This window comes from Lethenteron reissneri, chromosome 23 (assembly GCF_015708825.2).
Source record: "Lethenteron reissneri isolate LAM-NWPU_2019-01 chromosome 23, ASM1570882v1, whole genome shotgun sequence".
Taxonomy (NCBI): domain Eukaryota; kingdom Metazoa; phylum Chordata; class Hyperoartia; order Petromyzontiformes; family Petromyzontidae; genus Lethenteron; species Lethenteron reissneri.
In genome coordinates, this window is record NC_083801.1 from 9,462,329 (window position 1) to 9,474,708 (window position 12,380).

The window sequence follows — 12,380 nt, forward strand, 5'->3', positions numbered from 1 at the left end:
GGAGGTTAAATGGCAAAATCGATTTCCTGTCCGTGCTGGCAATGATAACATTTTTTTCAGGAGCACAATGTCATGTTGATGACGGATTTCTTGATGAAACAGAGCCCTCGAACATTTGCGGGGACGCCATTAGGCCACTGCATTTGACTATTTTAATAGGGCCACAAAGAAGGCAGGAGAAAACTGGTAATGTGCCAAGAATCTGTTTGGTTGTGCTCCCCCTGCATGCATTTGGGGAAAAAACAATCCATGTCTAGGTTAATTTAAAGACAAATTAACATGGACGCATACACAAAAACCCCCACTGCTTGTGTTAATGTAATTTTAAAGATTAAGCTTTATTAGGTTCATCCAATATTCAGTTGCATTTTTGTAGATAACCATGAATACATGTTGATTTGATGCTATGCTTTGGTAATATAAAGGCAACTAAAGTTATATTTACGCGAGAGATGTTATAGATTGTAGCATAAAAATACTTGTCAAAGTAAAATCACTATTTATTTTACTGCATTTATGAAGCTAATGTTATATATGCTTATTTTCTATCATGCAGAACTACAGTATAAGAGCACTTAAGCATGTATTAAACGAGGCATCTGAGTACTGTAAGCAACCAAAGCTATGTTAGCTTAAATTCTAATTTGTATGCAACTGGACATTTTAATACTGGAAAAAAAACACTATTTGTTTGGTTTTGTTGTGCTAAATGATACATTATGTTTACCAGTGCCCATATATATTTTGGACTTTCCATTAACGGTGATAATGTATCATTGCAGCATGTAATCAATCCGTTATTAAAACAAACTGAATGCAGCGTACTAGCAACATTCATCTTGTAGCCATCTTTCTAATTATTCTTTGGCCTTCAAATCACTTCCTTTACGACGACCCAGTGGTTGCAATACAACCTACACGATACCTCCTCCCTCCATCTCTGAAAAATAAAACACATTCCGTCTTGCAGGGTGCAGCACTGTGGTAAACATTCAATCGGTTTGATCGGCAACGTGTTCACCATTACAGCACATCACATTTTGGCACTTTAACACAAGTGTAGCGGGGCTTTGGACTCGTTTGCACGGTGCTTTTCCATTTGCATGAACGTTCACCTCCTAAGACTTCTGCTGCAAAGTGAGGACGGCTGGCTCCTCATTCTCCCCGAGCCGAACGGTGAAGGACAGCGGCACGGTCTGGCCGGCCTTCCCGTCCGAGTCGAGGGTTATCGCGGCCGACTGCATCACCTCCTCCATGTTGACATCAGAAAGGGAACCGTCGCTCTGCAAGAACTCCACGTTGGCTGCGTCGATCTGGTATTCTTCCATCTCCACCACGTCGCCCTCGCGGATCTTCTTCACCGTGAACTTGAAAGGCGGCACCTTGAAGGACGAGACGTTGGCACGCGTTGGCTTTTTATGCTCAGGCACAAATGATTTTCGGATCTTATCGCGTCGATCTTGTGGCACGATCTTCATTCCCAACTTGTTGACCTTCTTCTCTATGCTCTGGCGCGTGAGTGCTCTCTTCATGGTGTCGATGCGCTTGTTGGTGGTCTTCTCGGGCGCTCCGGGTGCATTTGCTGTTGCCTGACCATCGCTCACGAAGATCTCCTCCTCCCCGTGCGCTTCCTGACCCTCATCCGCATGCCCTTCTGCTGCGGAGGCCTCCTGAGAGGGTGCCGAGTGGCCAGGCCTCAGCGTGAGCGTTTGCCGGATCTTCTCGCGCCTCTCGGGCGACACCAGCTTGTTGACTCGCTTCTCGAGGGTGTGACGGGAGAAGGCTTTGCGCAGCGTATCGACGCCCTTCTGCCCGCTCTTGCGCAGGCGTGCGGTCTTGCTGCCGGGCGCCTCGATCATCTCCAGGTCTTCGTCCTCGGACAGGTCGAGCACCTCCCACGTGGGGCTCGCCTCGCCCTCCTGCCCATCTTGTGCGTCCACCCCCTCCTCGACTTCCCCGGCTTCCACCCCCGGAGGTGGGCGACGTCGAGCCAGCACGGCACTCGTGGGTGTGTCGGAGCCCTCCTGCAGCCAGGCGCCACACATTCCAATGCGTTACTCCAGAATTACAATCAGTCCTCTTTTTTTTGGGGGGTGGGGGGGGGGTATTCTTTACAGATTAAATAAAATTTACAACGCAATGTTATAAATTTGGGTGAAATGAACATTTCAAATGGGAAAAACATAGAACGAATACTGCAGTTGCACAAGCTCGTGAACGAAATGTACATGAAAAACAGCTGTGGATCTACCCAAATTGAATGCACATTTGGGGCCAAAATGTGCTCCTAATTTAGACGTCTCTCGTAGCAACTGCAGCATAAACAAAGGTAAACACCAGGTCGTCATGCATGCTGTGGACATGAAATTAGAAAAAGCATTCGCTGTAATTAGAATTTGTAACACTGGCTACAGTGTCACTTTTTACGGCAGTTACATGCTTAATTTATTTGATTTATGAAATGGCCACATGTTTATTTACAAATGCGTTGCAGGTTTTGGGTCAGGAGGATTCTGCATTGAGGTAGGGATACAGCTTATGGACACCGTTGTTCACGAATATTAAGCAGTATTTACTTCTCTGTCAACGAAAAGAATCCTCCCAGTTGAATTATAGCCAGTGTGGTTCAGGTTATAATCTGTATAAATGTTACCTGCATTATTTATATTAGACTGTGTATAGAACCATTGACAAAAAGTGCTTTCATTCCATGCTAAACGAAATGTTATGTTTTGCTTTAGGAAAACATGGAAATGTTGATATAATTTTCTGATTAGATGGAATTGTTTACTTTACTAAATGACTGGATAAAGACTGGTGATTTGCAACAGCAAGGGTGCCAGATAATAACTGGTGAGAACCAACCATGTAACAACTGGCCATAATTAAACATTCCTTGTTTATCTCTTAATGATGATGGTGTGTGCAGACCGTGCCAGCCAACAATGCCAGAGTGTGCCCTACAAAGGCTGTGTGCAGAGCACCCTAGACCAGTGTTGTTCACTCATTTTCAGAGGTGGTGTCGGGGGGGGGGGCACTTTCAGCGATAAAACATCAGTCTGAGGGCCACCACACCATTTGAAACCATTGGGTTTGACAGCACCATGGGAGTGTTTTCACATTTGTGCATTGTTAGGGGCCGCCAGTGGCCCACGGGCCTTGCAATGAAGAACATTGCCCTAGACTCATCATAAACTATTATGCTAGCATAATAGCCATATTTCTTTTGCGCAATACGAGAGCATATCTCTGGCTTATATGGTAATGAGCAAAACGCAGACACATGTGGACACTACACGCTTGCGGGCAACGTGAATCAACGCGGTGTTTATGAGACGCGGCACGGGCCCTGTTGCTGCCGTAGCTGGGCGAACCGCCCACAAATGGCGCAATCAAACAGGACACTTTATACCGAGGACGGTTCCACACTGGGGCAGGCGCATGCGAATGAAATTAGACAGAAGTGTGGCCAGGCGGGGCTCGCTGGTGGTGACTCGAGCTGTTTGTCTGGCAGGGCGGCGGCGAGTGGGAGGACCAAGGAACGGAGGAGCACATGAAGTGACACCACCAACACGAGGCCTATTATTTGTTGTTTTGCTTAAGTACTACGAAGGGAAATAGTACACCTCACGTATATTTACAAAGTAGGACCACTGAGCTGTGGTGAGTGCGTGAGGTGTGTTCCTGTGACAGTGTCGAACTTGTGCACGTGCTCTGATGACGAAGGTCCGTCTGCCTGGCAGGGGCTGCTGAGTCGTAGATCTGGCTGCTGCAGGACTTGGCACTCAACTTGCTGTTTGCCAGTTGTAGCCCTCCCATATGTCAAAGCAGTTTACTCTGTACTTTTTGAATCCCAGCATTTTCCATTTCGTGATAGTGCTGTGACGCATAAAGGAAAAGAGAAAAAATATAATGGGATTTTCCAGTTGGATTCAGGAAACAGTATACATGAGTTGCTCACAATGGCTGTAATTGTTTTCTCAGTGATTTAGTTTGGCTGTGGGGGTATGTTAATATTAATGGCAGAGGTCGGGGTTGGAGGTGGAGAAAAAGCCCCATGCAAAACGCAGAATTCATGTATTTTAGAGGCTCCCTTGTTTGATCCTCCCGTGGTGTAATGCACGCTTTGCTTCTTCCAAGGCATCTAGCCAGCATGGAAGAGTAGACCAAGCACCTCCTTTTCCTGAAATGAACATCTACACATCTAAGCTGTCATTTAGTGACTGGAGCTGAAATTTCCACTTTCCTGCTTTGTCAAACACTACACCCCATAGACCATTAAACACACTAATGGGCTACCTAAAAACACGCCAATTAAAACATTGAGCAATTTCCTCGTGGCAAAAACAATGCACACAAACACTTGCAGGTTCCCCCGACGGTGCAGGGTGCCGGGTGCGCACGGCAGGGCCAAGCAGTGGAACACAATGCGTGTCGCCTGGGAGGCAACCTTCCTGCCATTGTCGCAAAATTCCTACAGAGGAAAATAGCAAAACGTGCAAGCTCCTGTGATCAGCATTGCACATGAGGCCACCTGGTCGCTGAACCCAGCACACAATAGTGTGTGGCCATTTGGGATAATTAAGTTTCCATGTAATGTGATTCCCACACGGCACACAGGGTGTCCTTGCGTGCATATTTCTGTGTGGGTGTATGTATATGCCGTCTATAAATAAATATGTTGATGGATCTGTTAGAATATCTCTCGCAATGCCAAAATTATACGTGAGAATGAAGTTGCATCTTTTTTCCTGGTGAAAAAATGGCTCATGGAATTCTACATAAATAGTAATTACTTTGAGTGTAAAATGCAAGGCAAATTACTACTTTAAGCGAGTCAATGGAATGCAACTTACGCGTACGTTGCCTGTGAATGAATGTGTCGATTGCGGTACACAAATCTCTTGATGCCCCTGCTTAACTGACCCCGATATTTCATATTTGATGTTTTATTTGTATGTGGGTCCCACTTCATTAAATAAATTAGTGTGCTCAGCCACAAAACAGGCTGCACATATACCGAGAGTTGTATTTCTTGTGAACCAATCATGTCTTAATTTCATGTACAGTACAATGAATACTTTACACTGTTATTATAATTTCTCTTCATATCATCAAGTTAAGGTGTCTCCCATTAGAAGAGTCAGTTTCTCTATAACATGACCACTGTCGACTACCTAAAGCAGTGATCGTTTCATTGACATTGCAGGGATGATAAGTGGAGGTGACTCACCTGGCCGGACATGTTCATACGTAGATGTATGAGGGCTTCCCCAATGCCATGCGGTTCATTATTTAACCGTACTTCACCACGGTGGTCGGTGCGTGCCAGTTAAGGTGGGGAACATAGAATTACAGTCTAACAATAGATTGTTGGAATGTCCTCTGCTGCCCACAACGTAGCACAGCCCCGAGCTGCCTATGAGAACCTCGCGTGCATGGCGATCAGCCATACAAGAAGTAGCTATCAACACTCAATCCCACTTAGCTTCCAAGATCTGATGAGATTTGGTGAATTCCGCATGATTTGGTCATAGGCATCATGTGCATAAGGCAGTTAAATATATCGGGTCACATAATTGAGTCAGGGCATAATTAAAAAAATAATTTTAGTTCCATAGATATGCTGTACGTTCTACATTGCGACCCAGGTTATGTGCTCATTGTAAACTATTCCTGCCGTAAATCACTGACGAGCATGCGACTGCCCAATAATGAGACATATCCTTTTACGAATGAATGAAATACGACTTCTTAGTGGAACCGCATAGGAATTAAGGCCAGTGATATTCCTGACCTCATGACTTCATCCCCATAATTCTGAAGATAGGTTATACTGTACTGCCCTAAACTTAGTCATTTACTTACTTGCACCTGCCACCCCGAACACAATTGTCTGCACCCACGACTGGCTTACAGAATCCACAGTGTGCCATCTCACACATCGTCATGCCCTGGTTAGAGTGTACTGATCGGTGAATTTGCTCAAACAACTCCACACCCTACCCTTTGGCCCAGATCCCCTGACCCCGCACCCCTCTCTTAACACCACGTGTACATCAAACCCATGTGGTGTCATAAATTTTCACACTGGCGTGTATCGCAAAAGCTGGCTGCTGCGAATCTGTTAAGTGTCCTCAGTTCGACTGTAGCGTGTTGGCGTGGGCACGTCTGGGGGACGTGGAACGCATGTGAATCAACCAAGTACGATCTCCCGCGCTATCCATTTTCTTGCGTTTGAAATCTCGCCGCAACGGCCTCATTAAAACCAACGTTACCAGCAACGCGAGTATGAACGGTCTTTTTGTTTTCTAATGGATATCAATGGCAGTTGCGAGTGTGGACTCGTAGCCCAGTGAGTGATGCCACGCGGCAGGTGGCTGCAGCGAGATAGTGCCAGTTGTGCCACGCCCATGCATGCGCCTGTCCGTGGCTTCGCTGGAACCCGATGATGATCTTGCACAAGGCGCGCATCGCCCCTCTCGGAATTCTGCGCATTTTCCACCCGCCCGAGCAAGTACATTGCACAGAGTTAGAGTCATTAGTGTAGACTTGTCTTAAACACTTGCATGTTTACCACTGGTTTTTCTCTCTCTCTCTCTCTCTCAAATTAAACCCATGCCAACATAATCGCGGTAACCACCCCAAAGCAAATACTAAAGTAATGCACGTTGGGGACGTAACTCCAGCGCAGTAGGTGGCCTTTTTGGATTTGTATACACAGCTGCTGCATTTTTATATTGCATTTCTATGCTTTTCATGGTTGAATTACAGTAGTTTTAGATGCATCCGTTAAAGGTGGCCTACTAAGTCTCTCCTTGCAGCGGCTGCCACTCATCATTCTGTGCTGTAGCTTCAGCGTACCACTCGATAAGCCATTCATCTCTCAAGGCAGCCTTACCAGATACTGGCTTATCTGAGCTTCATCGAGACAGGCGGCTAATATGAAAAAACTGCACCGGATTGGGTCCAAGTACTAAGCGTTTTATAACTCCACTTGGTGGCAAGTTTTGAGAATGAAACATAACCGTTGATGTTTCTGGAGGGGAGCTTGCCATCCTTACAAACTATATCACCGCAACTGCTGCATTTTTATTGTACAAAATAACTGATGTCTAAAAACAGTATCTCAATCAAGGCAGCGGGGCGTTTCTTATCTCTGATGGGGGGGGGAGGAACTCACTTGGTTGTGGAAATTCCACAGCACTTTGACAGAAGCCACCATATTCGTAGATGGCCACGTTTTTGGTACGTTATTAGTACGGCACTGTCCTTGTACATGTTGTGCCAGTTATTTGTACACTCGATTCTCAAGGTGCAGCAGAGGCCATGGTACCCGGGCAGCATTGCCTTCAGGGCCTTTGGGGACGAGCTTCCCTGGGGGCCTCAGCGGGTAGTTGTACTTGACTCTCCCTCTGTAGGCGGCAGTGCTATGCCACCATGGGGACTTTCCTACTGCCGCCGCAACGTCTCTCTGGCCCGCAAAAACCAGGTCACTAATGCGGATGAATGTGTACGCTTGTTCGCGCGTGCATCAGTTGTGTTCTTCGTGCGAGTGTGTGCTTTTGCCACCAATATTATCCATAATATAGGTTTTTTTTGGGGTTAGATCGCGTAAATATACTTACTAATTGGCTGTGTCGGGTGGTGGCGAGTTTAACGACGCATTTATATTTACGTGATCTAACCCCAAACAACTTTATTATGGTGTGCATTTATGCTTGCAGTTTAAGTATAAAGAGTCCACGCCTTTGTGAAATGTGAATCATTTCGCTTGCCAAACCATGAATCTTGTATTGTTTTACAGTGGGGTAACCTTGGACCAGTGGTGGGACAATAATGGACAAGAGTTGCTTAACAACAGTGTTATTCTGGATAGCAACCACACAAGTAAAGGTTTGTGTGTGTGTATGCAATACATGCATGTTCGTGTGCATTGCACATCTGTATATCTATGTATATACGTGTACGGTTGTATTTTCGTGTCTGCGTGCGTCTCCATTGTGTGTGGAGGTCGCCCAAGCGGGTGCCGTGGGCTGTCACGCGCGCTGCCCACCCACAAATGGGTATAACAGGGCACACAGTATTGCCAGCGCAGCAGCCAAATAGAAACACAACCCGTATTATTTACGCAGCCACCCTGCATGTAGGCGTGGCACTTGGTGCGATAGCAGCTAGCTAAGCTGTGAAAGCCACACAACGTTTGAACGCCTGCCCCAGTTTGGTGAGATACCGCAGGACTGAGAGGTTTTAATGGCGCGTCAGTGAAGATTCAACACAATTCATTTAAAGCATTGTAGCCACACTGACAGCCAGATCTCATTATTTATAAATCATAATGCCAAGTGTGTTTTGGGGGAGCTCAACTCATCTCTATTGAGAGTCAATCATTTAAAGCGAGTCCAGAGGAGGTGGGAGGTGAGGAAGAGGCGGTGGGGAGAGGCAATGTTACAACCACGCCGGGTTATCTAGCTGTGCAGCGTTTCCATGCCGGATCTCTGATATGACACCCACATTTTGCCCAAATTCCTTTTGAGTGCTGATGGGTAGCTCCCTCTATGACGGACATCCCCCTTGGGATATATATTTGACCTGGTGCAGCTCACTGAGCAGCTGCACATGGCCGACCTTGACCTACAAGGCTGTATATGGAATAAGAACATACCTTGCGCCTTTGTTTTAGGACAAAACCATTTTTCTTTTGGATAGCACTTCACTGCCGATGTCATTCCCACAATGCACACTGGTTTATGAGCTAAAGTTACTCATACAAATGTAAAGGCAACGGAGGTTATATGCAGGCTGGGACCTGTGTGGACTCTCTAATATCCTAAGAAAACACACCAGCCTCAGGAGAAATTAGCACCGTGTATAGGTCATCCTCAGTGGGATTTTATGATGGAAGATGAATTCGTAGCTATAAAAAACCTGGAAAAATAGGAGTCAGTTCAAGTGACGAGCAGGAAACCCATCTGTGTGACCTGGGAAGGCTAAAATAACAAATGTCTCTTCAATGGTGTTTGCTAAAGACTCGTATCAGGGCGGAAAAGTATATTAATCGGAAACTAATGAATATCCGTATTCATATAGACCATATCACTATAGAGAGGCTGCTGAACAAAGGCAGCATACATTATGTAAAGTAACTCATCTGAACACATTACATAGATAACCTCATTAGATTGCAGCAAAATTGACCGTTAGAAAAAGTCTAAGTTTTGACGGTTGACCTGTCAGAACGTCCAGCACATGGTGTGTTGCTAGGAACGTTGGTCTTTTTTTCTGGCTATTTAGTCGTGTATTGTCTGTTTTATATTATTTTATACATTAAACCGGTCAAGAGGGATTGGTGCTCATGTGTGGTGCAGAACCTGTAAATATTGTATCCCTTTTTGAAGTTGAAAGTGCGCAACTGAATTTCAGTGAGTTCCGCTGTACAAGACCGGACTCAACCAGACACGGCAAAAAAACGGTACAAATTGCAATAGCAGCTGCAATAAAAAAAGCGTGGTATCTACACTCGGCAAATCTTAAAAAAGAATGTAAAAAAACGTAGATTAGAGAGCAAATTTTTTTTACGAGTAAGCGATTTGTTTTTAATCTGTTTTGGTTAATTACTTGATTAATTAAAAGGCAGTGAACATGTGTACGCGACACGTGTCTGCTACGCTTGGTGTGAAATTTAAATTCACATCAAGCCCGTTTCAAAGCGTTGGAAACGTATGAACAAATTTATCACATTAATGTACCTTGACTCGGATTGAATATTCATAAACGATCACTCGGCTCACTTGAAACGAATTTTACAAGTGTGCTTTTTTTTTGGGGGGGGGGGGGGTGCACCAAAAAGTAAAAAAAAGCCACGTATCAATTAAAGGGTGGTGTTACGCACGACCGAAGCGTTATGCGTAAAATCAGCCTTCAATTTCATGCACAAGCGGTTAGGGAAAAATTGATGGCGATGACGATTGCGATGATGTTTGTGTTTTAACGCAGTGAACCGCATGTGAGTGCGTTACACGTGCAGATCAATGAACGCTCGCACGATGCACACGTCTTGTGTTAGAGTAGTGAAGGAGAGCGAGGCGGAGTGAGTGGTTGTCTTTTTTTTTTACCTGGTAGACCATGATGCGAAAGTTGCTCCTCTTGATGAGCTCGGCGTGGTTGTTCTCGAGCTTCTTCACGTCGTGGCTCTGCTTCTCCAGGCGAGCGCGCACGTCCTTCACGTTGGCGCTCACCTTGCGGGCCTTGTCCAGCACCTGTCTCACTGTGGCACCCGTCTCGGCTTGCGCCTTCGAGAAGTCGGCCACCTCGCCCTGGATGAGGCTCACGGCTTTCTCCACCTCGCCCTGCCGCGCCTCCATCGAGTGCTGCGCCTCCTGCACGCCCTCCACCATGTGCAGCAGCTTGTCCAGCAGCGTGAGCACGCTGATGGCGTTCACCTGCGAGCTGTCGCGGATGAGGCTGCCCACGGGACTCTGATTTGGGCTCAGGTTGGGGCTCGAGTCCTGGCTCTTGTCCGTGCGTGCCAGGCTGGCGTCCCGCTTGCCGACGCTCGGCTCCTCCAGCACACCATTTCTGGGTGGGCTGGAGGCTGCCTTGCCGCTCGGCTCGGAGGTGGACGCACCTGCCTCGAAGCCGGAGGCCGGGACGCTGGCCTCGGGGCTGTACACGGGCGTGCTCAGGCTCTCGGGGCTCGTGGAGGAGCTGCCTTTGCCGGTTGGCTCGGGGGTGGAGGCCGCCTCTTCGAGGATCAACTGAGCGCCAGGGCTGGACGCGACCTCGCCGTCCAACTGTGCACTGGGCTGGCTGTTGGATGCCACCATCACCTCCCGTGCTCCATCATCACCCATGGCTGATATCTATGAGAGCGCCGCACCACTGCAAGAACACGCGCTCCGACTGACGGGCACTGCGCACACGTGCACAGGGAACTGGACCCGTGGAAACGTGTTTGTTTGTTGTGGTGGTTGCTGGTGGTGGTGGTGGAGGTTGTGGTGAGCTGAGGGAGAAGGAGGACTGCGTGGAGGAGACGACTCTTGCACGGCTTGGCAACTGCGGGGTATCCCGAGCGGGGAGCGCTTAAAACGCGGGGACCCGCCTGGCTCCGATTACTGGAAAATATTTCACAAACTCTGGGCGGACAAACACCAGGGTGTGAGCCCGGACTTCTGCCCCGCCAGTGTGCGCCACGAATGTGGAAGGAATGCCTGGCGCCCCCCATCACAACCCCCCCCCACCACCACCACCAAGCGCCACCACTCCTGTCCACCCACCTCGACAAAAAAATCCAAGACTTTTTTTTCTTCACCCCCCCCCATCCACACCGCCTTCTCCTTCTACTTTATTAAAACTCCCACTGGAAATAACGGAGATATTCTTGGAGCTCCTGTCGCCGCGCCGTTGTTAAGAGGCGCACCAAACACTCGTGGGTCGTTTGAAGTATCGTTCGCCATTCCTCGCATTTTTGGGTTTTTTTTTTAAACGCGCGTGCGTCTATGCCTGATGCCTGTCCACTGTGCACAGATAGTTATGGTGTAGGTTATACAACAAGCGCGTATGGTAGGTATGTGTGTTTAGCAGTGGTGGTGTCAGTCCATTTGGGGGGGGAGGTAGGGGGCGGTGTCCTTAAGCAGAAGTATGTTTGGACTTGCCTTCCCCCTTAATGTTATAAACTTCTCGCGAGATGACAGAAGAGAGATTTAGACGAGAGACAGAGGTGTAGCGAGATGATAGAGATATGTGGAGAGAAGATAAGAGGTGTGGTGAGATAAGGGAAGAGAGATACAGTCGAAACCGATGTGACTGAAACATGAGAAAGATCGAGACAAGAACAGATGTAAGAATATGAAAGACGGGGACTGCCGACAATGTGGGAGATGAGAGAGATTAATTCGCGTGCTATGTTAATCGTCTTTTTATGTTTGTTGCGATCTCACTTGTGACTGACTTTTTTTCATAAATCCGGAGCCAATTGAGCTGCGTGGACCCCCACAAGCTCTTGCTTATCTTATGCAGTGCCCCCACTCTGTGTGTGAGTTGTGGTAATGTCTGAATCGGTCCTGTCCCTCCCCCTCCTTCATCATGTCCCCATCAAAAACGAACAATGGCTTTCACCTGTGCCAAAAGTGAAATGTAAAAACCTAACCCACACGTGCATGGTAAAAAAAACATTCCCATAACCGACATGGCGTGAGGAGGCCTTCATCCAGCAGTAGAGCAATAAAGGACTTTTTTATTGTTATAAATATATGTGTATAGAGGTGGAATCTGATCTTTACCTCATACATACTAAAAACACACGTAACATATAATAGGCAGATCCCACAGATTTAATATTGTGCCGGCACCATTGTAAGGCAGCGATATCCAGAGACTTG

At 47.1% G+C, this 12,380-nt stretch overlaps 1 protein-coding gene across 1 annotated transcript; it reads right to left on the reverse strand.

Moving 5' to 3' along the window:
• Positions 1 to 319: 319 nt before the first annotated feature.
• Positions 320 to 11,192, reverse strand: LOC133345936 (caveolae-associated protein 1-like). The gene is made up of 2 exons (XM_061557074.1): positions 10,116 to 11,192; positions 320 to 2,024 (listed from the first exon to the last, which is right to left on the reverse strand). The coding sequence occupies exons 1-2, from the start codon at positions 10,851 to 10,853 to the stop codon at positions 1,119 to 1,121; spliced, it is 1,644 nt and encodes a 547-aa protein (XP_061413058.1). The 5' UTR covers positions 10,854 to 11,192; the 3' UTR covers positions 320 to 1,118.
• Between the last annotated feature and the right edge of the window lie 1,188 nt (positions 11,193 to 12,380).